Source organism: Rhinolophus ferrumequinum, chromosome 25, assembly GCF_004115265.2.
Source record: "Rhinolophus ferrumequinum isolate MPI-CBG mRhiFer1 chromosome 25, mRhiFer1_v1.p, whole genome shotgun sequence".
Lineage (NCBI taxonomy): Eukaryota > Metazoa > Chordata > Mammalia > Chiroptera > Rhinolophidae > Rhinolophus > Rhinolophus ferrumequinum.
The window spans coordinates 37173247-37199433 of NC_046308.1; the positions used below are offsets into that span (position 1 = coordinate 37173247).

At 40.9% G+C, this 26187-nt stretch overlaps 1 protein-coding gene and 1 pseudogene across 1 annotated transcript in view; both read left to right on the plus strand.

Moving 5' to 3' along the window:
* The window catches only part of CLMP (CXADR like membrane protein), a 101646-nt gene that overhangs the window by 66701 nt on the left and 8758 nt on the right, over positions 1-26187 (plus strand). Inside the window, exon 2 of the mRNA XM_033097233.1 lies at positions 12302-12459. Within this exon, the coding sequence (XP_032953124.1) occupies positions 12302-12459 (158 nt within the window). The remainder of the gene's footprint in view (positions 1-12301; positions 12460-26187) is intronic.
* Positions 8613-8787, plus strand: LOC117017250 (40S ribosomal protein S29-like; annotated as a pseudogene).

Genomic DNA, 26187 nt, shown 5'->3' on the forward strand with positions numbered 1-26187 from the left:
ACGACCAAGTGGGGTTCATCCCAGGGGCACAAGGATTGTTCAATATACAAAGTCCATCAATGTGATACATCACAATAAACAAAATATCATATGATCATAAGGACAAATATCATATGATATATCAATTGATGCAGAAAAAGCATTTGACAAGATACAATATCCATTTATGATTAAAATACTTAATAAAATAGGTATAGAAGGAAAGTACCTTAACATAATGAAGTCCATATATAACAAACCCTCACCTAATCTCATAATTAATGGTGAAAAACTGAAGCCCTTTGCTCTACGTTCAGGAACACGACAGGGCTGTCCGCTATCACCTTTGCTTTTCAACATAGTGTTGGAAGTCCTCGCCAGAGCAATCAGGCAAGAGAAAGAAATAAAAGGCATCCAAATTGGGAATGAAGAAGTTAAATTGTCACTCTTTGCAGATGACATGATGCTGTATATAGAAAACCCTAAAGACTCCACCAAAAAGCTATTAGAAACAATCAACGAATACAATAAAGTTGCCAGCTGCAAAATCAACGTAGAAAAGTCCATTGCATTTCTATATACTAACAATGAAGTCTCAGAAAAATAAAAAAAAAACAATTCCTTTTGCAATTGCAGCAAAAAGAATTAAATACCTAGGAATAAACTTAACCAAGGATGTGAAAGACGTATATGCTGAAAAGTATAAGACATTTTTAAAAGAAATTGTAGAAGACAAAAAGAAATGGAAAGACATTCCATGCTCATGGATTGGAAGAATCAACATAGTTAAAAGGGCCATATTACCCAAAGCAATATACAGATTTAATGCAATCCCCATGGAAATCCCAATGGCATTTTTTAAAGAAATAGAACAAAAAATCATCAGATTTGTTTGAACAAAAAATCATCAGATTTGAACAGAAGACCCCAAATAGCCAAAGCAATCTTAAGAAGAAAGAACAATGCTGGAGGCATCACACTCCCTGACTTTAGTTTGTACTACAGGGCTACAATAATCAAAACAGCATGGCATTGGCAGAAAAACAGACACGTAGACCAATGGAATAGAATTGAGAACCCAGAAATAAAACCACATAAATATGGACAGATAGTTTTTGACAAAGAAGCAAAAAACATACAATGGAGAAAAGACAGCCTCTTCAATAAATGGTGCTGGGAGAATTGGAAAGCTACGTGCAAAAGAATGAAACTGGACTGTTATCTGTCACCATGTACCAAAATTAATTCAAAATGGATCAAAGACTTAAGCATAAGACCTGAAACAATAAACTGCACAGAAGAAAACATAGGTACTAAACTTATGGACCTTGGGTTCAAAGAGCATTTTATTAATTTGACTCCAAAGGCAAGGGAAGTAAAAGCTAAAATAAATAAATGGGACTATATCAAACTTAAAAGCTTCTGCACAGCAAAAGGAACCATCGACAAAATAAAGAGGCAACCAGCTGAATGGGAGAAGATTTTTGCAAACAGTGCCTCCGATAAGGGGCTAATATCCAAAATATACAAGGAACTCATGAAACTCTACAACAAAAAACAAACAACCCAATTGAAAAATGGGCAGATGACCTGAAGAGACATTTCTCCAAAGAGGACATACAAATGGCAAATAGACATATGAAAAAATGCTCAACATCACTAATCATCAGAGAAATGCAAATAAAAACCGCAATGAGATATCACCTCACCCCAGTCAGAATGGCTATCATCAACAAGACAAATAGTAACAAGTGTTGGAGAGGCTGTGGAGAAAAAGGAACCCTCATACACTGCTGGTGGGAATGCAGACTGGTGCAGCTGCTATGGAAGGCAGTGTGGAGGTTCCTCAAAAAATTAAGGATAGAATTGCCGTGTGACCCAGCAATCCCTCTCCTGGGTATCTACCCAAAAAATCTGAAAACATTTATCCATAAAGACTTGTGTGCTCCAGTGTTCACTGTAGATTTATTTACTGTGGCCAAGACTTGGAAACAACCCAAATGTCCTTGGATAAAGATGATGAATGGATAAAGAAGTTGTGATATATATACACAAGGAATACTATTCGGCAGTAAGACAAGATGAAATAAGACCATTTGTGACAACATGGATGGATCTTGAGATTACAATGCTAAGTGAAATAAGTCAGACAGAAAAAGCAGAGAACCATATGATTTCACTGATATGTGGTATATAAACCAAAAACAAGAAAAGAACAAGACAAACAAATGAGAAACAGAAACTCATAGACACAGACAATAGTTTAGTGGTTACCAGAGAGTAAGGGGGGAGGGAGGTGGGAGATGAGGGTAAGGAGGATCAAATATATGGTGATGGAAGGAGAACTGACTCTGGGTGGTGAACACACAATGGGATTTATAGATGATGTAATGCAGAATTGTACACCTGAAATCTATGTAACTTTACTAAGAATTGTCACCCCAATAAATTTTAATTAAAAAAAAGATTTAGGTTTAGAAAGTGACTTAGTATTTGGAATGAGATAGTGTCTTTAAATAGACATGTCAATGAAATAAGTTAGTGAGGGGTCTAGTTCTCAGAGAATCTCAGAATCAATGAGACACACTCTTGTCTCATCTGTGCACTGACACAGGCATGCTTGTAAGGGTCCCTAGAAAGCTGTGTGTGTGTTTTCCTGCATATGTGAATATGGACACATGCATGGAACACGTACTAGCATATTACTGAAGACAGAATTTTGACGGATAAGTGGTGTGTTGAGTGGCAGAGTGATCCATGTGGACCAGGTCAGTATCCTTCTCCTGACATTTATTAGTGGAGATACCAGGATAAAACATTACTCCCAGAAAGTGAAAGCTAAGTATGTAGGACAGTGACACTGCTGATATGCTGATTATGTGATATTATTAACCAGTCCGTGAGAATTTGTCAGGACTAAGGTCCATGGTCATGTTCTAATCTGTTAAGTGCTGAGGTCAGCTTAGCAACTGGTTTCCTAAGCAGTCAGGGTGCCACTCCCAATCTTTGGAATGCCACCACCTCACTTAATAGCTGCTAAAATTTCAACCAAATTTTCAAGGCCCAGGTTAAGTACTCTTTCTGTGATCTTCCTCCTCTCAATTCCTATAGCACTTTCTGACCCTCACATCGATATTGATCGCACACTGCCTTGAACTGGTTTATTGGGTGCCTATTTGTTTCTCTATTACTGTAATCTCTTCATAGACAAAAGACAATGTCATTCATCTTTGTATCCCCTGCAGTACCTAATATGGTAACAAATTTGAGTGCCATTCAAATTTGTTGAACAGGTGTGCACACCAGGTTACTCTCCTCTGGGTGCCAACTATTTTGTCATTGTTCTGCTTTGTAACACCTAGAATGTAAAGCATTGAGGATAGTGTGTTTGTTTAAGGAAACACTTAATGACAGATCAGTATCCCTGAATAGCCTATGATATAGTATAATTAAAAAAAATTTGATACAAACAGATCTGTCAAGATATTAAAACACTTTTACTGTGATTTCAGATTCTCAGTCATAATAAGAGAATATAAAATTTTTATACTTTTCCGAAGACTAATTTTAATTACTAAATTGCCCAGAAGGCAAGACAATGACTTTCTGTAGGCCTTCCCAACCTTGAGATTCTAGACTACATGTGACCAGAGCATTCAGGATTTTGTAATTCAGGAAGTCACTGGCCTCGAACAAAAACTACATTGCAAGATCGAAAGGACCTTGACAGTTCTTTTGCTGATTCGTCAGTCCCTCTAAGCCCTCTGGGACAGTTTTTTTTTGTTTTTGTTTTTGTTTTTTTTATTATTTATTTAGTTAGTTTTTTAATTTATTGGGGTGACAATTGTTAGTAAAATTACATAGATTTCAGGTGTGCAATTCTGTATCACATCATCTATAAATTACATTGTGTGTTCACCACCCAGAGTCAGTTCTCCTTCCATCACCATATATTTGATCCCCCTTACCCTCATCTCCCACCCCCCACCTCCCTTACCCTCTGGTAACCACTAAATTACGTTCCCCAGATTAATTTTCAAACCCCGAGGGACAGTTTTTTTTTCCTTCCCTCTTTGCCTTTTCTTACGGACTCTCTGCAGACAATAATTTCACAGCACCTGAGTAATTGATTTGTTTCACAATAAATTGTGCAATTAAAATAAGGGGTTTTTTGGTATTATACAAAGTAGGCATCTAGTTCAGTTGGAAAAAGGTAAAACAGTGACATGAAGTTAATAAAATCATGTATGTTTCTATTTCTTTGACAAAGTTCTTTTCGAATGCCTCACCATATTTTCTAATATTTTTATTTATTCTGTGGCTCTTGAAAATTAAGTGCAGAAGGCTTGAAATTTAGCATATAACCACAAATGGCAAAGGGCTTCTCAAGCTTAAATCCAAGGTAGTCTATAATTCTTTGTCAATTATAATCCTTTTTACTAATAATGTAAGAACTATAGGAAAAGTCAGGCATGCCTAATCCTCTCTAAGTAAATTCTGCCCCCTTGTGGATTAAAACATCCACAGATAAAAAAGAAATGCATAGTTACATGGGCAAGTTCCTTTTAGTTCTTTCAAAGGGCCCTTCAATAATGTTTAAAAGTAATGTTGACAATGGAACAAAGCTAGACTATTAGTATAAATTGTTTAGAGCTGATTGGTGGTGATAAATACATTGACTAATAGCAGTATACATTTGTGTCTTATACTTTGCATCCCTTTCCACTAGGACAGCTCCTTGAATATAGTAAGCACCCAAAAAAACATTTCATAGAATACCATAGTTAGGAAGGACATTAAATATTGAGTCCAACATCCACATAAAAGAATCCGTTTCACAGCTCTTGACATACTCCCACTTGAATGACTCCAATATTGAAAAATTTACTAAACGACACAGCTAATTCTCCTATCAGACAAAACTATTAGAAAGTGTATCAACATATTAAGCCCAGAGTCTTTTGTAAGAGAATCATATCATTACAGAACTGGAAAAAGGTGTTGGAGATTTCAATCTATCATTTTTATGGTTGAAGCTATTATGCCACCTAGACCTAATTCTGCCCTCTGGAACACCCAATAAGCCTATTACTTGTTTTGTAGCCTTTTAAATGTTGAAAGGTAACTACCATGCTGCCCCTTAGTCTTCCATTTTCTTAACTTTTCACCTATAGTTGAGTCAACTATTCCTCCCTCATATGACATGTTTTGTTTTGTTTTGTTTTAATCCCATTATCTGCTAGTCACAACCTTCTGTATGCCAACTTTTATGTCAGTTCTCTCTCAATGTGCAACAACTGAATGCATGCTCTAGATGTACTCTCTTGATTAGTATAGAGTACAGTGAAGTTGCTCCTCTCCATGTTTGGGACATCAGACCTCTTTTAATGCAGCCCAGACTCCATCACCTTTTTCAGCAGCCATTTCACACTACTGGTCACTGTAAATCTTGTAGTCTCCCAAGTTCTCCAGGCTTTTCCCATCCTATGCTTAGTATAGCTGTAACTTTTAAATTTCATCATTCTTTTGGGTCAGGATTCCAGCTGGCAAGATACTTCTATATTTTAAGTGTGTCTAGTATGATCAGCTCTGCTACCTATCTCTGTGCTGTCCACATTTAATAAACATTATCTCTGTGTTTCCAACCAGCCAAGTTTGAGGCAAAGGCAATAAGCTTTGATGTGGGAAAGAGAATAGAATAAATATTGAACGTGAGCTAATGTCCCCACAATGCTACCCTTCAGTCCTGTGACCTCAGCTGTGTGGTCGGTTTTCATTTTCTCTTTGAAATAGTGGTAATAAACATTAGCTCACGGTGAGCTCATGGGGCTCACAGTGCAATAATGCGTTTGAATGAGCTGAGCTAAATAAATGTAAAGTGTTATTAAGCATTAGCTTTCAAATGGTTTGAGGGAGGGGAGAGACTTGTCATCTTTGTATTCACAGCACCATACCCAACAGGTGAAGAACGCAATACAATTTTTAATATGGATAAATACATACGAAGTACATACTGAGACATTTTTTTCACAAAGGGGAAGGGAGATTATTTTTAATCAGTGTTTAATCTGAAAACTTCAGCTCTCTTCTATTCAGTACATGGCTCTTCAGTTTCCCCTTTCCTCTCCTACCTTTAGCTTTGCTCCCACTCTCCTCCGTTGCTCAGCCTCCTGCCCCACTGCATCCTCCTCTTCCTTTCCCCTTTTCCTTCTTCTGTCTCACCTTCTCCCTTCCCTGCTTCTCCTCCTCTAAAACCAACCCACAGACCCAGAAGGGGGAGTAGGCTTGTTCCTGTTTCCCCCCACCTCGAAGCCTATAGCTCAGGCTCCTACCTTGGTCCTTGCACCCACACCATTAATTTAAGGGTCTCCAGGAACAAATACTCACCTCCCAGGGGGGAAAAATAAAAAGGCACCACACTAATTCCCAGATGTCTGAAATTCTGCTAATAAATTGCAAGCTTCATTCCTTTAGCTTTAGGCTTTCTCTAAATATCAAATACAGAGGGTGCCAAAAAAATGTATACTGTGGGGACAGAGCCCCAGAGAGCAGTTTCCAGGCTCTTGGCCTCACGTGAAAAGGTGCTGGCTCGGGTAGTAGATGGCTGTCAGCTGTGGCTAGTTGGCCGTCAGCTGTAACCCTTGAGCCATTGGCCACTAATATAACTGCCGCGACTATGGAGGAGACAGAGTCGTCGGTTGGTTGGCAGTAAAGCGGACAGCAGGTCGCACGTCGTGTGAATCCAGCCTCCAGTGAGACTATAGTGGTATGACTCCCCTACCTATGGCTCCGTGGATGTTCCTTTTTGGCCTAGCCACATCCTGCGTTCTTATGTGGGGAGCCGGAGCCGAGACCCCCGCAGGCCGCCCTACGTGACAATACACATTTTAAGAAAGGGAAAAACTGTTAAAATTGTAATAATTCAACATACACTGATAACAAAAAAAATGAATACAAGTCATGTGTATACATTTTTTTTGGCATCCCCTATATACGTTTGTGTTTAAGAAGACATTAAAATGTTATCAGTCACTTACCAGCTCATAGTGACTATGGTTTTCCTCTTCCAAAAGGGAGCTGCCTACAGAGATTCTGGAGCTGGGCTTCGTGTGGGTTTAGAAAGGCAACAGATATACAAGACAAACTTCCCTAGTTCATCATGAGGGAAGCTGTCAAGAGAGGACAGGTGCTGCCATTTGCTCAAGCTGCTCCCTTCACCAAGAATGCTTGTTTCCTTCCCTCACCTCTATGCAGAAAAAGCCTGTCTATCTTTCTAGAACTAGCTCAGTCCCACTTATTCTCAGAGTATCCCTTAACACTCTTGTCAGAAATGATCTTCCATACAATATTATTAATTTTCTTAGGTGTGATAACGGTTTGTGGTTGTGGAGAAGAACAGCCTTATTTTTAGGAGGTGCTTGCTGAAACACTTGGAGGCAAAGTGTCATGCTCTCTGCAACTTACATTCAACTGGTGCAGCAAAAAAATATACATATGGAGAGAGAGATTAAGCAAATGTGGCCAAATATTAACAGTTATCAAACAAAATGACTTCCAAACTCCTCACAGTTCTGCTTCACCTCCTCAGAATGTTTTTCTTATCTTTCAAACTACACTGTGCACACTTATTAGTAATAATAATTACCATTTTTTGAGTATGTATTATATAGCATGTGCCAGCACCAAACACTTTACATACATCATAAATAATTCTTCCAACAATCTTTCACAGTGGATATTTTTATATTCATCTTACAGAGAAGAAAAAGACTCAGCGCAGTCAGGGAATTCATTGGTCTTTTGGCCACTACTTAAATCTACATCTAACTCCAAAGCTCATACTCTTCCTATTGCATCATGCTGTAGCTTGAATTGCATACAGTATTCCAGAAACAGTCTGGAAAGTAAATGCTACACACATACAACACATGTACCCCTACAGAATTTTACATGTATATGTATATTAGTCTAGAAATCAGGAGGGCTTTCGGTAAGTCACTTCTCTCTAAGCCTCAATTTCTTGATCTATAAAATGAGAGAAGTTGATTTTAAAATTTCCAAAGTCCTCTGAATTTTTCCGACCAATGTGATGATTTTGATTTTCCTGAGGCTTTCTCTAATATTCTATGTTCCGTAAAACACAAGAAAATTCTCTTCCCATTCTGGTAAGTGAACAGGTCCATTGAGAAAAGTGCAATCACCGAATGGAAGGGTTCCCTGCTGTACGTTAAATAGAGTGAATGGCACCGCTCCTGCTCCTGACATCGAACAGTAACTACTATAGCTCTCTAGCTTTGCTCCTTGTAAACTGTGTGTCGATATAGCCTAGTAAACAACTCAGTTCTAAAGCACAGCCCCCTTGTTCTCCACCAGTGGCACTGTGGCCTCTCCGAGATGGGGCTCTGGGGAGTGCTGGGTGCCTGTGTTGATGATGGCAACACCGGAGAATCCCTTCTTTGGAGAGAGTAAGCATGCAGACTTAACTGCCAGACCCAGGCAACTTGTGCCCTGTAGGCATTCAGTAAGTATTTGAAAAGCAGAATTCTCTGTTAGCGGAATAGAGAAATGCAGCATCCTAGTTTCTATTAAAAGTTACCCTTGGCCTTTTGCTTTGTTGCATCCATGGAAGCAAGATGGGTCACCAGTGGCTCTATGGGGAGCCATCTGAGAAAATTTGGCTAGCGTTCTTATTCCGGCCACATCTGCTCAAACCCACATGGTCTGATCTGGAAATTCGGCCTTAATATGTGATGGAAACAGTGTTTCCGTCAGTAAGCGAAGGCTATAGGTTTCATTAAGTTGGACTAAGTGAACTTCCTTGGAAGGGTCATTCAAGACGTCTATCTGACCACAGAAACAATGCTCTCCTTGTTCAAAAAAATTTTTTGAAGACTTCACTTATGAATGTTTTAATGTGAAAGAACTAGTCAATTGGTTATAGAAATCACCTTTTAAAAATTTACTATCATCTTCTCAATGGATTTATCTTCAAAATATATGGCTTATTTTCCCTCAGTTATATGAAAGTATTCATGTTGAAAAAAAAGTTACTTCTGTCCCATCTCTTTGAAGGAGGTCTTGAAGGTTCAAGAGAATCTTTACTAAATGCAAATGCCCTTTAGAGAATAAAACCTTAAGCTAATCTTAACTGACTGAAGGCAGCACAGTCATCCGAGAAAATGCCCTTCTAGTAGAGAAGAGCACTTAGAGAGAAACGCCTGTGTTCCATCACCAGGTGCTTTACCTCAGCTTGGTTAACTCCCTCTTTGCAGATGAGAACACTGAGGCTCAGAGAGGGTAATTTTCCCAAGCTCCCAAACGTCTTTTAAGTATCTGAGTTACATGCAGAAGCCTCCACTTACGGAGAGCCTGTGGCTGCCATGACTGCATTCTGCATGTGCCCATGGAAATGGAGGCGGCCCTCCCCTCTACCACCTTCCAGCACCTCTCCCCACTGTCAAATGCTGCAAGAGTCCCAAACACCCACCGGAGATTTTTTTCCCATATTTGTGGTTCAATTAGCTTTGCGACATAAAATTTAAATCCTCCAGCCTGTAGTTTCCTCATAAGTTAAATCTTGATGATCTCTAAGGTCCTTCCTAATGAAGATGAATATTTCAGTGCCCAGGGAACCCAAGGCTGGCCAGTGGGTATTTGGATTGCCCCTTCCCGCTCACCCACCAGGTGGCAGATCCATGCTCAGCAGCCCCTGGGAGCATTGCCAAGCCGGGTTATACACAGAGCCCAGGCCCCTGTCTGCTTAGACTACAAAACAGAGGTGTGGGTGGAAAAAAAAAAAGAAAAGCTCAGAAGGACCTGAGAAATCTGCAGGGATCCTAGGTAGTGGCCTCTTTGTGTCTGGGGAGCTGGGGTTCAGGAAAGACTAGGGGAGCATGAACTGATTTTGAGGCTACCTGCCTTGGTAATTTGTATTCACTGAGTGGCACCCTCCCTGCACTGCTGTATATAGTTCTGGATATAGTATAAATAGAACTTGGCGCCCTGGCAAAGCACACCACCCACCACTATGTTCCTTTCCTTTGGGGACAGCAACCAAACCTGAGCCTTTGATGCCCTCTAGTGGCTAAAATTGGCAAATTTCATAGCTGATGTTTACATTTATTTGTTCAATGTATATAGTAAGTGTCTACTGTATGCATCAAATTGTGGTGGGTTCTCTAACTTTGCCAAGGGTGTGGGACACTTGTTTCATTTGGGCATTGTTGTGTCTAGTGGGAAGTGATCAGGGATCGAAGGCACAACTCCTTGCAAGCTTACTACTTTCCCTGCTGTTCTATAACAGCTTCACGGGACTGAGGGAAGATGGGTTTTATATGGCTTATTTCTGCCACTAAATGAGATGTAAGACATTTGGCTGACTCCTTTATTCCCCAGGCCTCAGTTTGCTCCTTGGTAAAATGAGTGCATGGCTTAGATTCAAATCAATTCTTATGAAGCATTTGCAGTGTGTTAGACCCAGAGCTGGGTGCTATGGGAATACAGTGGTGAGTGGTACTGAATTTTAAGAAGCTTATTGGCTAATGGGAGAACCCCAAAATCCTGGAAGCCACATAAACCACAGGGTACGAGCATATAGCATGGCTGTCAGAGTATGAGCTTCGCAGTGAGATCTGGGTGGAGCCCCTGCTCTGTCATTTCCTAGCTATGTGATATTGTGCAAGTTGCTAACCCCCTCTTTACATTTTCTCCATAAATTTAGATAGTTACACTTTCTTCATAGATTTGCGTGCTCAGTCTAGAGCAAAAACTACAAGAAATGCTCACTGAATCATGGCTACTTCCACTGCGATGTCAAATTCTAAACAGAAATAACAAGAACCGTGTTGAGAATGTCAGTAAGACCTTATAAGGGGCTTATGTTGTTGGTTCTGAAGACTCCTTCTTATGCTTAGCATATTTCTATGGTCTCCTTTCTTTGCCATGGAGCTTGGGAATCCACCTGCTGCTCTTGTTAGTGTGGATGCCTCTGAGGGCTCTAACCCTGCATTTCAGCCAGTCAGCCCTCTAGTAGAGAATGAGCCACAGTCTCCCCTGCTCCCTTCTTCTTTGTTTCATTTCCCTGCAGGCAAGAATACAGGCCCTTATCCTTTCCACAGATTTGCTGCTGATCAATTTGGGGAAACGAACAAGCAATAAGAGAGGTAGCTTATGTGTTTCTATTAGTCACGATTCTTGGTTTTCAATGCTTAAAACCCTCCTGAGGTGACAGTGAGTTCTCGCTCTCTCTCTCTCTCTCTCCGAGGACTTCACACAAGCCCTGGCACTTCGGACTGTTTTAACTTGGCGGTTGTATGATTCTGTTACACTGTAAATGGCTTGAACATCACTTTTCACGCTGAGCTTCTTTATTACTGTATAAGAAGATAAAGGAAGATCCAGAGCTCACACACACCTTGAATGCCAGGCACATCAGACCTAGATCCAGTTGGGGTCTCATCATACCCATTCATCAGTCATTAATACTCTAGATTTAATAGTCAACAAGTCAGCGCCTCAGCCAGGTACTAAGAGAGAGATTAAAAGTAAGGAGAAAAGGTGAGCTTGGAGTCCAAAGTTGCTGACAGGATACCATTCCTGGAAATAGATGAAAGTTGGAGGTAAAGAAAGCCAAAAGTGGAACTGAATTCCTGTTGGCCAAAGGGATATTGAATCGATAGAGGGACAGGATCCAAATGTGGTAACTCAGCGTTTAGCTTTGGATAGAAAGGGTCGCTTCATAGTTTGAAGCCATGTAATATGAAACTACAGAGAATGTAAGATAGAAGTCGGGTTATAGGAGAGTGCGTGTCCTTAAGGGACGCAGGAACTGCCCAGAAGAGCCCACTTGTTCCCTGAGGCATTCCTGCACTTCCTCAGAGGTCTGTGAAGGTAACCTGTTTCTAAGAAGGCTCTAAGGAGTGAACTCCTATCTGGCGCCTTTTCTGGGGAGGTGCTAACCCCTGTCTTCCCTTTTGGTTTCTGTCTTATTGGAAGCATCTGCTAGTAGGGGAGGGAAAGATCGAAAAACACAGTTGTTGTGGCCTGAATAATTTCATCATTCATAAAAACCCAATAAGATAGGAAAGATAGGCATTAGTAAAAGTGTAACTCGAGGGATTTAAGGAAGATGTGATGAATTCAGTTAATTGAGGAGAGAGTGTGAGACCCCGGGGCTTCCAGCATTTCTGGTCTAGGATTGTTCCAACACCTTGACACGCTCCTTGCTCACAAGAACACCCAGTAATGATTCATTGTAGTATTTGCTTCCTCCGCATTGCCATGCAGTCTTTGTATTGTTCATTAGAGGTTTTTCCTCTTCTAGTTTCCTACTATGTTGGAACCTTGGGGACTCACACTGAGATCAAGAGAGTGGCAGAGGAAAAGGTCACTTTGCCCTGTCATCACCAACTGGGGCTTCCAGAAAAAGACACCCTGGATATCGAGTGGCTGCTCACCGATAACGAAGGGAACCAAAAAGTGGTAAGTATACGCCTGCTAGAGCCCCCTCCCCAGTCCTCCTCAGCTTCCTTCCTTTCCTCAATCCTCCAGTCTTTCTCATTGGGTTGGAAAGAGCTACAATTGCTTTTTTTTTTTATCTGGCTTATATTGAAAAACTCTAGATACAATACTATAAACAAGAAAGGATATTTGGGTTGTGAGGATAAGAGGGCCTATGTTCTTTGGGCAAGCAAGAAGTACTAGAAAGCCATCTTCCATTTGCCCAAGGAAGGAATCTGCACTATGAATGTCCTTCCTAAGAAGGGGACTAAGATGCAGTAGCTTGATTCTCTAGTCTAGTGGGCTAGAACTATACCTACACTAGGAAGCCTACTCTTCTTCCTCCTCTAAGACCGTTACCACCTGCCTATGTTTGAGCTTTGCACAGTCATGACTTCCAAGCCCTTAAGATTATGTAATGTGGTAAACAACCTATGATACAGAGGAACAAGTACAGGATGTGGATAAAAATGTTTAACACACATTTAGTTGGCCAGCAAAAGAATTGATACTGATTCTACAGCTGGAAAATAAAGGAGCTGTCCCTGGGCCTTCAGTGCTCTGGTTGTGTAGGAGCCATTGGTTTTTTACAAGCTTTTGGCAGTATGAATGAAACTTGTAGTGCTCTGCTTCTGATCATCCACTTGGATAGCCTTTATAAGAGCATGAGAACTAAGTAACATACTGTTATCCTTTCTGCCTTGACTGTATTAAGCCACTGTGCCTCTCCTCAACCTAGGTTTTCCAGCATAACTATTCTCACTCCCTTTATCCATTGACTTATTTCTTAAAATCTTTTTGTTGAAAGTCTTCTGATTTTTTTAAAAAACCCATAACCTAGGGAAGCTGATATTAGACTTTCTTTCTTTCTCAGAACTTTACTTCTTTCCCTACTAAAAAGTGAAAAGTTGTCCTTTTCTCTCCTCTGTCTATACTACTAATTTCATAAGATGTTTTTTCTGGGCAGGAGCTAAGGTTTTCACTAAGAATAAATTACAGGATCACTGTTGGGAGTTTAACGTGCTTAAAAAGCTGCCTACATTGCCTTGTTATTTTGATACTGCTTGTCATTTTGTTCTCATAGTACATCACCCTAAGACTCTCTCTGTTCTCTGTAGAGCAAGGTCACCTTAACCTGAGCTTGTTTATTCCAACAACTTCTTCGTCAGTCCTAGACATGATACTCTCAGTTCTGAGTAAAGTAAATAAGAGAACAATTTCCTCTAATAAAAATCCAAGAATGACTCCATTCATCTAACTTTCATCCAAGTGTTTTCACGTAAACTAAAGAAAAAAAGAATTGCTTGGTTATGTTGCCAAGTGAACATAAGGGTTAGAAAGTTAATTGTTAATTAAAGAAAGCCGCTGATGTGGCTTCTGATATCACTGTGATAAGCAGTCACAGTTTCCTCCTTATCTTCAGTTAATATTCTAAAGTACGTATTGTTATTTATTCAGCCATTCAGATTACACAAATTTATTTTGCACTTACTAGTATGCCATGCTAGGATACAATAGTGAAGATATCAGAGTCCTTAGCTTCTTGGAGCTTACAGTGAAATGACATTCATTAATTAAAAAATGTTTTTTAAATAAACAGCAATAAATATTAGCTACATGCCACACAAGTCTGTTTAGCAAATATTATCTCATTTAGCAAATATTATCTTGTTTAACTTAATCCTCATAACCAGGATTATTAGTCCCCTTTTACAAATAAGGAACTGAGGCATGTACACATAGACATAGAAAGTGAGAAAATTGCTTAAGGTCACCCATTTTGCATTTTGAAATTAGACATTCTGATGTAAGTTCCCAGGCTGTTAACTATTCGCTATATTACCTTCATAAATAATTTGAAATTGTAACATGTGCTATGTAGGAAATAAGAAGAAAATTATTCCAGATCTAATTATGCAAATACCCTGATACTGGAAAAAGCTTGCCAGTATTGGAACTTCTAAAAGATTAAAAATCAACTTAGTATAAACCAATGTTACCTCAATAAAAAATCAACTAAAAAATCACTTCAGTTAAATTTGATAAATAGGGATTCCCACTATACACATACTCTACCATGAAGGAGCTAATTGAAGAGATAACTATCATGATAGAGATAAGCAGAATGCTGTAGATGAATACAAAGGAGGAACCATTGGCCAAGAGTAGTTGGAGGAGGGAAGAGGTCAACGAGCGCTTCATGTAAGAAGGCACAGCTCATCTGGGTGTTGGTAGAAGGCATTTCCTTGAGGAAATCAGAGTATAGACACAAAGGCTGAAAAGTTCTGGGAATTCATATGCAGGTGAAGTGAAAAATGTGAGCCTGGGGGTGGCCAGATGACTCAGTTGGTTAGAGCACAAGCTCTGAACAACAGGGTTGCCGGTTCGATTCCCACATAGGCCAGTGAGCTGCACCCTCCACAACTAGATTGAAGACAGCAAGCTGCCGCTGAGCTTCCAGAGGGACGGCTGGGATGGCTCAGTTGGTTAGAGCATGAGCTCATAACAACAAGGTTGCCAGTTCAATTCCCCATCATGGGATGGTGGGCTGCGCCCCCTGCAACTAAAGATTGAAAATGGTGACTGGACTTGGAGCTGAGCTGTGCCCTCCACAACTAGATTGAAGGACAACGACTTGGAGCTGATGGGCCCTGGAGAAACACACTGTTCCCCAATATTCCCCAATTAAAAAAATAATATGAGCCTGCAGAGGTTCTAGGAACAGAACATGAAAGGTCTTGTGTGCCATACCAGGACACTTAGAATTTTTCTTATAATGTTATGGAGTTCGTGAAGGATGTTAAGAGGGAGACAGATTTGCATTTTAGAGCAATTACTCTGGCACTGCGTAGCACACTGATTAAAGAGGGGTTTGAGTAGAAAGAATATCAGTTAAACAATTTCAGGCTATACAATAAGGGTTTAAAACTACAGTCAGGGGGAGGGTTGGTCAAGATGATGAAGTAGGAAATGCTGTGTTTGCATCATCTTATGACCACATCAAAATTACAACTGAACTACAGAACAACCGTCCTTGCGAAGTACCTGAAGTCAAGCTGCAGAGAAGTCCTACAACTAAGAATATACAGAAGAAGCCACCTAGAGATGGTAGGAGGGGCAGATACATGGAACAGGTAGTTAAAAATCAGGATATCTCGACTGTGAAATTCCCCCTGAGGAGCAAGGGGTCCCAGCCCAGGGTTGCAGTGCTGGGAAGAGAAGTCCCTACAACTTCTGGCTGTGAAAACCAGTGAAGATTGTGGCTAATGAGATGGGAGACTGCTGGAGTCTCAGGTGATCCTCTTAACAGGCCCACTCGCTGTGTGCTCCAGTTCTGGGGCAGCTGCCCAGAAGGCTCCAGGGACATACAGGGAGGAACTGAGTTGTTGGCTTCAGGACGAGGACTGGAGGGGCAGCTTTCTTCCAGACAGCAGTGATGCCAAAGCCACTGTTCCTTTGCTGAGCCTGCCCCACTCCCAGCATGCAGACAAAGGTGGCTGCCATATATGAGTTTCCACAAACCTGGCTAAATCATTTGCCTGCCAAGGTGATTCCTTGAAACCCCACCCCACCCAATTTGCAGGCCCACCCAAGCTGCTTCCAGTGGCTTTTCCATACAAATGGCCTGTTTTGGCTCATGCTGAAGATTTTCCTAAAATTTTCACAAACCCCAAACAAGCATTGCATGGCCTTGGTGTGCCCCATACTTCTTGCTGAGCAGCTGCAAACCCAGTACTAGCAGTAGCAGACCTTGGTTCAAGACTTGGCCTCTCCCCAGGCACCTACAGCTCAGTATAGGTGATAGCCATCTGTGGATTGCTTTGTGGCTCATTCCAGGTGGCCCAGGAGCATGGCACAGGCTGCTGCTAAACTTGGCCTGTGGTAGGGCCCCTCCCAAAAGACCCTGGAACTGACACACCCAGTGACCAACTTCAGACTGCCAGGAGCACCACACAGCTGCCTCCTCAGACCACACACCCTAACAACAGACTGGGCAAGCACCAGAGCCCTGCTAAAGTAAATTCTGCACAACAGCTCCTCCACTGTAATCACAGCCAGTCATTACAACCAATGAGCCCAGGATCAATCCCTCTCATTGATATGCAAACAGCAACCAAGGCTGAACTACAACAGGAGGGCACATACAACCCACACAAGTGACACACCTGGAGCACATGGCTCAGGTGACCAGGGAGACTGCGCCACTGTGCCCCACAGCACACCTACTATATAAGGCCACTCTACTAAAACCGGGAGACATAGCAACTCTACCCAATACATAGAAACAAACACAGGGAGGCAGCCAAAATGGGGAGACAAAGAAACATGTCCCAAAAGAAAGAACAGAACAAAGCTCCAGAAAATAAACAAAATGGAGACAAGCAATCTACCAGATGCAGAGTTCAAAATACTGGTTATAAGGATGTACAATAATCTCAGGGAGGACTTCAACAGAGATAGACATAAAGATGGAGTAGAAAACATAAAAAAAATCCAATCAGAAATGAAGAATATACAAACTGAAATGAAGAATACATTAAAGGGAATCAAGGGTACATTAGATGACATTAGAAGAAGCAGAGGATAGAATCAGTAATTTGGAAAATAAGGTATCAGAAAATACCCAATCAGAACAGCAAAAAGAACAAAGAACCCAAAAAAATGAAGATAGTTTAGGGGTCTCTGGGACAGCATCAAGCATACTAACATTTGCATCATAGGGGTACAAGAAGGAGAAGAAAGGGAGCAAGGAATTGAAAACCTATTTGAAGAAATAATGACAGAAAACTTCCCTGACTTGGTAAAGGAACTAGACACACAAACCCAGGTAGTTCAGAGAGTCCCAAACAAGATGAAACCAAAGAGGCCCACATGAAGACACATCATAATTAAAATGCCAAAAGTGAAAGACAGACAGAATCCTAAAAGCAGTGAGAGAAAAACAGTTACCTACAAGGGAACTGCAATAAGACTGTCCACTGATTCCTCAACAGAAACTTTGCAAAACAGAAGGGATTGTTACAAAATATTCAAAATGATGAAAAGCAGGGACCTACAACCAAGATTACTCTACCCAGCAAAGCTATAATTTGGAATTGAAGGACAGATAAAGAGCTTCCCAACAAGAAAAAACTAAAAGACTTCATCACCACCAAACCAGTATTGCAAGAAATGTTAAAGGGACTTGTTTAAGAAGAAGAAGGAAAAAAAGGAGGTAAAAAAATATGAATAATAAAATGGCAATAACTACATATCTATCAACAATTATTTTCAATGTAAATGAATTAAATACTCCAATAGCAAGACATAAAGTATCTTAATGGATAAGAAAACAACTCTTCCATATACTGCTTACAAGAGACTCACTTCAGATTGAAAGATGTCGTGTCCAGCGCAACACGGGCAGTGAGAGAATGAGAAGGGGTTGCGAAGGGTTAAGAAAGAAACAGAAGTCAAGAGATTTATGCACTAAGGTCTCACAGCCTCAAAGGACTGAGAGCCCCGAATCGGGCCACCTTCTGGCTTTTATTGATGTACACACAAGGAAGTAACATTGTTTTCTCAACAGTCTGTGAATTTCATACATTATCCTAGGAAACTGATTCAAACCAATCACCCTTGCCTGCAAGCAGCTGGAACCAAAAGTCACAGGATGTCTTAGTAATTGTTGTATGTACCTCCCCAATGGACAAAATCTTTATGCTGAAACTTACTGATATGAATAGATGGAAAACTGATGTTATCACATCATTGAATCTCTTCCCAAGCAGGTTGTGGGAAGGAATATAGCCACAGAGGCAGAAGCTCTCCTTAGCCGGGGGAAGATGGGGGTCTATGCCCACCTCTATCAACCCCGTGAGTTCTCCTGATGGCCCCTATGTGACTGTGCTGTCTTAGGTTGTTCCTCCCTTGAGAAATCTTACCCGTCATTGACTAACCAGCCATCCTTTGGAGCCAAACATGGAGACATAAGGTGTAAGCACAAAGGTGAAGCAAAGTCCCTGAAAGGATCAGTCTCACAGACTCTCCTTTCTTTAGGGGTAGGTACGAGGGGACAGATGGGTAGGCTGCTGCATGACAACAGAAAGACACACATATACTAAAAGTAAAGAGATGGAAAAAGATATTTCATGAAAATGGAAACAAACAAAAAAAGCTGAGGTAGCAATATTTGTACGAGACTATAAAACAAAGGCTATAACAAGAGACAAAGAAGGACCCAGTAATTCTACTTTGGAATATTTATCCAAAGAAACCCAAAACAGTACTTGGAAGGGACATGTGCAAACATATATTCATTGCAGCATTTTTTTTACAATGGCCAAGATATGGAGGCAGCCTGGGTGTCCATCAGTGGATGAATAGATAAAGAAGGGGTGGTACATATATTTATAGTGGAATGTTAGCCATAAAGAAAAATGAAATCTTGCCATCTGCAACAACGTGAATGGACCTAGAGGATATTATGCAGAGTAGAGTAAGTCAGACAGAGAAAGACAAATGCAATATGATTTCACTTACATGTGGAATCTAAAGAACAAAATAAATGAAGAAACAAAAGAGAAACAAACTCACAAATACAGAGAACACTTTTATGGTTGCCAGATGGGAGGGGGGGTTGGGGGTGGGTAAAAATGGGGAGGGATTAAGAAGTAAAAATTGGTAGTTACAAAATAGTCATGAGGAAATAAAAGTATAACATAAGGAGTATTGTAAAAACTATGTATGGCATCAGATAGGTACTAGATTTATCTCATAAGTTATATAAATGTCTAATCACTATGTTGTACACCTGAAGCTAATATAAAATTGTATGTCAACTATAACTGAAAAATTAAAAAATTATTTAAAAAACTACAACCATAGATAGTTGGGGTATCAAGAAGCGGTTAATACAAATCTAGTGGGTAACGTTGCCAAAGCTTTTTAATTGTCAGGATCTTAAAAATGAGTGTGAGAGTGCTTGAGAAGGAAAATACAGGAAGGGTTGGAGTGGATGTGGTGCTTAAAATAGACTAACCAGTGTCCTAGATCCCAAGTTTAGCTCTGCATTTCAATCTGAACAGAAATGGGTTTTTTTGTGTGTTTTTTTTATCTCTTTTGTCTAGAATGCTCGCGTATGTGGGGAACATTTGGGGGTGCGGTCTCAGGAACATTTTAATTTCAGCCTAAGTAGGATGGCCACTAGAACTCTAGAGTTTTCCTCCTCGTCCTAGGGATGGAAACAGAATTTCCAAAGTAAGAGTGACCACCTACCCCAAGGTTGGTCAGGAACACACAACAGAAACCTTTTCCATCCATTCTTTAGATGGAGAAATTAGGCCAGAGGTGTTCTAATGCCCATGCCAAGCTTCTTGGCAACACCTTCACCCTTTCCCCATTCTCTTTGGCTTTAAGCAAGAAAAATCCTGATCGAAAACAAAACTTCCCTTTGCTACACAGGGCATAGGATGGCAGAGCAACTGCCAGAAAGTTGAGCTGATCCATCTGCTCCATACAAGTCCTAACAAATTGCCCTGCCTCCTCTTGTTAAAAATGCATCTGGAACAGATCCACCAGGAATGTCATATAATAAACAGCCCCAGAACAGCTGCAATTCATATATTTAACTTTTTTGTTTGTTTGCAAATAATTAAATTTATGTTCATTGTTCTCCCATCACACTTCGATCAATACCTTACTCTCAATATTACATCTCCTAGAACTAAAAACAAAACAAAATAAGAGACACACAAATATCTGAGATGCAATGTATGTCTGAAAATAACTGAGACAAATTGTAAGGCTATAACTGAGCCACAGTCCAAGTCAGAGGTGTATGTGAAATTCCCATACTAAATAAGGGTTATTTAATTATATAAAGATTATTTTGGAGTTGTATAATCTCTGCTTTCCAAAGATGAAATGCTTACATGTGGTTGTTTCTTTCTTTCTTCATTAAATGTTAGGACAGGATTTTGGGAAAAGGGGAGAAAAACAATCACGAGGAGAGCCTGTACAGTATATACAGAAGGCAACACTTGATCCTGATCTTGAGGCCTGTGTAGGTGTTGTTTAAGCAGAAATAAAAGAAGAAAGACATTTCAGGTGAAGACTGCATGATCCAAGACAAAGACACATCAAGGGACATTGTTCAGAATCAAGGGACATTGGGTTTGGGGGCTAGGCTATTCAGAGATGTGAGAGCAGGGGCCAAAGATGAGGTGTGGTTCAGGCTCACTGGCTTTAGGTGCCTCCCTCAGAGGTCCACAGTGTGCACAGGTAATGGGAAATAGACGGGGCTTTTACCACGGGAGCTTTGCTATATAAACGTATGGAATGATTAATATTCTTGGGGTACTGAGCTGAACAATTTTGGAAACCTTAGGGGCTTTCTTGAATGCAGATGCAGAGTTATAAAAGCGATTGTGAATGCTTACTATCTCATTCCCAAAAAATCCTTTGAAGTAGCTTATTCCCATATTACATTTGAGGACCGTAAGGTTTAGAAAGGTTAATTAATTGACCCGAGGCACGCAGCTGTAAGTGGGGAGCTCCCATTAGAATGTAGACTGTTAGACTTCCCAACAGGTCTCTCAGTCACTTTGCCCTGGTGAAGCATTTTTTCAAAATTGTGAGCCCGTAGCGGATCCTCACAGACTAGAAAATATCAGAGGGTATGACACACAGTTTCATGAAATTTATGTTTCAGTTACATATGTGTATGCTATGTGTATGATGGGTCATGAAGAAAAATGTATTTCTTATTGTGAGTCTGTTCAAAAAGTTTGAATGCTACTACTGTAGTATACTTCTAGTCCAAAGCAGCCAGTCTACTCTGGCCCACACCTACTAAGGCTCTTTAAAGTCAAATGTACCTTTCAAGACAAAGATATTTCCTGATGTTAGTTCAAATATCAAAATGAACAAGAAAGAAATCCCCCAGACCAAACCTCCCAAAAGCCAAAGCCCACAAAACCCCAAAGTTCCTAAAATCAGTTCCAGCCTTTACTGATCTCTAGGTTTAAAATCTCTTCATTCTACCTAGGAAGCACAAACTGACTTCCTCATAGGTGGTTATGCACTTACAAAGTATGATATGAAAAAGTCAGAAAGAAAGAAAATAACATTGAGAGCTTAGTAAGTGTTCTAAGCTTATTTGTTCTATATCCAAACAGCCCCAAAAGTGCCAGGGTGAAGATTCTTAAAGCAGTTTAGCCAAGGCTCCCTTCCTAAAGCAGGCTTTCCTGTCTGAATCTCTTGAGCAGGAAAGGAGGGAGGGTCAAAGGTTCTGAGTCTTGTTTGTTAATAAAGAGCTTAGTATCCCCAAAACAAGCTTAAAGTGGCAACATTTTGGTTCCCTTCATCTGATTGGGGGAAAATCAAAAAGCAGTGAAAAAAAAAAAAAAAAGCATTAAAGTGGGACTAGGAAATGACTCAGAAAAGGTGCTGGCCACAGCCTGGCATATGAGGGTGGTTGTGTGTGAAGGGATAAGAATAGAATAGAAACCTCTCCCTGCTCCTAAGAACTTCTCCCTAGCACACCCAGGCTCATTGGTAAATGCAGTCATGAATTAGTGAATACAGGAGGGCCCAAAAGAACTACTTTGTTCTAGCAGGATTCAACTGCAGGCCCCAGTTTCAGATTAAGAGGTATGTACCACCCTCACGAAGGCACTCTACAAATATTTGTCAAAAGAATGGCCTTTAAGCTATTTACTGGAGAGACATCCTGAATCTCCTCAATCTTGTCTTCAACTTTTCACTGTATCCTGTGCCATTTTTTTTCTTTCTTTCTTTCTTTTTTTTTTTTTTAAAGAGTTTATTGGGGAAGGGGAACAGGACTTTATTGGGGAATAGTGTGTACTTCCAGGATTTTTCCCAAGTCAAGTTGTTGTCCTTTCAATCTTAGTTGTGGAGGCCGCAACTAAGCTCCAGGTCCAGTTGCCGTCGTTAGTTGCAGGGGGCGCAGCCCACCATCCCTTGCGGGACTCGAGGAGTCAAATCGGCAGCCTTGTGGTTGAGAGCCCACTGGCCCATGTGGGAATCCCAGCAGCCTTTGGCATTAGGAGCACGGAGCTCCAACCACCTGAGCCACTGGGCTGGCCCCATTTTTTCTTGAATGTAGTTAATATTTGTAAAGTATTTAGAACAGTGCTAGCACAAGATAAATACCACACGTTTGTTAAGTAAAAACAATAATCCCTGACTGAATGTATTGCATTGTGTTGATGGATTTTCATTTCTGCGTCTAATTCACATTCCTACGCCCTGAACCAAGCCCTGTGCTTAATCACTAAATGGTTACTGAGTGAAGAAACAATGCCCTTTCACAGATTTCATCTTTTAAAATTCTTACTATTGTTACCTACCTTGCCCCAGGTTCTTGTGATCTCCCAGGATAGAAACCAAGAGAAATCACCACAGAAAGTTCAGGCTAGAGGTAAAGGTTTATTAAGCTTGTGTACAGGGAACAACGCAGAGAAAGGAAATGTTCGGGTGGCTCCTGGACAGAAGTTGGGGCAGGGTTTTAAAGAGAGCTCGACAGGGTAAAAACTATGTCTAGGCATGTGAAGGCGGAGGTTTCTTGGCGCCTGTGCAGTGAGTCTACATGCTTCTTCATACATCGCATGTCTCATTTGCATGGTTAATCTCCACCCCTGGGCTTGATTTGCAGTGTTTAAATTAGGGAAATATCACCTTAGGACACTTTTGGGCCTTACCGTGTAAGTGCATTTAGAAGGAAAGTCCCTTTTTGCTGGTACGCAGATCTTTGTGATTTGATGTCTAACAGGTATCTCAAACGTAGTAAAGTCCCAAACTAAACTCCTAATCCTCCTCTCCGCCAAAACACACTCTGACCCCAAACCTCTCTGCCCAGCTTTCCCCCACCTTTGTTGATGGCAATTCTCTTTCTGGTTCAAAACTTGGGAATGGTCCTTGACTCCCCTCCTTTTGTCATAATCACAATATATATTTAAATGAGGTGGTCAGTCTACTGAAAAATCCAGTTGGTTCGATCTTCAAAATACATTCAGAATCTGATCGCTTCCATTGCTACCATCCTGGAGGCAGTGCAGCACTTGTCCAAATCTTCACTATAGTAGCCTCTTGACTGGTTTTCCTATTTCCACTCTTGGCCTCCTACAGCTTATTCTCAAAACATAAATCATATCATGATATTCTTCTGCTCAAAATCCTTAAGCCCCCTTTTTCCGTCTGAGTAAAAGCAGTCATTTTTACAGCAGACCACAGCCCTGCATGACCTGGCCCCACTGCCTGACCTCATCTGCTATCCTGGCTCCAGCTATCTGGCCTCTGCTGTTCCTCATGCAAGCCAGGCACCCTTCCAACTTAGGGCCTTTGCACTGGCTCTTTCCTCTGCCTAGAACTCTCTTTCTCCTAGATAGCTCCTGGGCTAGTTCCCCGTCTTCTTCAAGTGTTTGCTCTGATGTCACCCTACAGTGAGGTCTAGCTTGACAACCTTATTTAAATTGCAGTCTGTCCTGCCCTGGCCCACAATCCCCCTTCCCGGCTCTATTATTTTCATAGTATTTTTATGCTGTCAAATGCACCATATGTTTTTCTATGTATTTCCTACCACTTAGATGGCTGGGATTTTTACATGTTGCATACACTGATATCTCCAAAGCACCTATAATAGGTGCTGGTACATGGTGGAGGCTCAGAATTTGTTGAATAAATGACCATCACCTTGGATCTCTTTAGCTCAACATTTCAAGTCCAGCCTTTGCTTGCATTTCCAGTCTTACCTCTGGATGACAACTCGTCTTTCTCCTATCCTCTCTTCCATCTCCTAAATATTCTCTAACTGGTCATGCTTACCGATTTGCTGAAAAACATCTTTGAAGAGTTCACTTGAGCCTCTGGGAGCAGCCTGTGATGCTGTCCTAGGGAAGCTTCCATCATCCTCCATTTCCCCTCCATCCCTCATGTCAGTCAGAGGAAACACTCACCCAGTACTCTTCCCGGTAGCCCTTCAGGTACTTTTATCTAGAGACTCAGTACATGGAAGGAGGAGACCACACGCTAAGGGAGGAGGCAGTAGGGGAGTGGAGGCAGGGGGAGCAGCCTTCCAGAGACCTAATTCCCCTCCTCATCTTATTGATAGAGGACCTCTCCCTACCCCAGCCTGAAAACTTGCACCCACTCCCCACATACACCACTGGGAGCTGCCTCCGGAACATTATCTTCATGCTTAGAGTCTAGATTTTCTGGAGATGAATTAGACTCTAATTGTCCTCATGCATAAATTTCCACAGAAATTGAAATTAACTTGCGGAATGCTGATGGTGATGCCATGTTTCCTATATATAGGGAAACAAGTTATTCCTGTTCCTAGAGATACAAATGAATGTTGTCCAAAGGAGAAATCTCTTTTCATCCAATTCTCATCTGAACCTGTTGTAATATCTCTCTAGTTCCATCATTAATGAGTTAAATACAATCTTTGATACATGTTTATTTTCTGTCATTAGTTTTTTTTTGTTTTTTGTTTTTTTTTTTAAGTTGTCTTTTAAAACTGTAGGGGACTAAAAAAAATCATCTTTTTTCCTCCACCAGGTTCTCAGGTGGCGGCACTGTAAATCAGCTTGACAAAAGACAGAGAAACAAGCTATGTATTATGAAGCTGTGTATCACACATGTAACAACATGTGGGAGGACCCAGACATGAGTGACTCAGAGAGGGGGTGAGAATTTGGGCGCAATATACCTAACTTAGTGGGGAAAGGGAGGGCAAGAAAGGGCACTTATGGCAAAGCAAACAGTTTTTGGAAAGATAAATGGGTCCTTAGGAGACTAGACGGGAGATAGAGCAGTTTGTGACTGATGTCTACCTGGGTGTGGTGTATTTGGTCTCCCAGAAGACAATATTAGAGTTGCTCTGGGGGAGGGGATTTATGACAAATTCGTACAGGAGACTTTGCTTTTAGGCAGATAAGGGATTTCAGGAGCTCAAATGCCTTTAGATGAAATTAATTCTTATGCATATTAAAGTGGCACATTTGGGGGTGGCATGTCCTGGTCCCTAACAACATTTAATAAACTCATTTCTTTGTATTGTTATCATCTCTAGCATAGTGCCAAGCACAGAGTATGTTTTCAGTAAATTGAATAAAGGACTGCAGAGTTGCAAAATAGCCTAGCCAAAGAATATCAAGGGCAACAGACATAAAATCAGAACGGCCTGAGGGAGCTCCTGGACAATGCCCAGCATTACAGAAAGGGGACCCAGCAACCTACGTGCCCCAAAACAAAGTCTTTCACAATTTCTCCTCACATAAAAATAGTGCAAAACAAATGCTATGGATGAGAGCAAAGAACAGAGACCATTCTTATTCTGAGTGTCATATCAGGGAAGATTTCATGAAGAATTAAAATTGATTTTGGATTTAAGAGAATGAATAGGGATTCTTTATGTGGAGACATGGAGAAAAGGGAGTTTCTAAGTGGAAAAAGGCAGTGGGCAAAGGCATGTGAGTACAAAGAAAGCACAACTCATTAAAGAAAGGGAAGTAATATAATTGTTATTGAGCAGAGTTTGTCCACCCAGTGCTAGCAGAGCCAAACTCTAAGCACCAAGAATTGCAGTGGAGAAAGCGTTGCTATTTTATTATGAATGGTGCCTCCCAAGAGAACGAGAAGCTAATGCTCAAAAGCCCAAGCTCCCCAACGTCTGTAGGTTGCAGATTCTGTAGGGCAAAATCA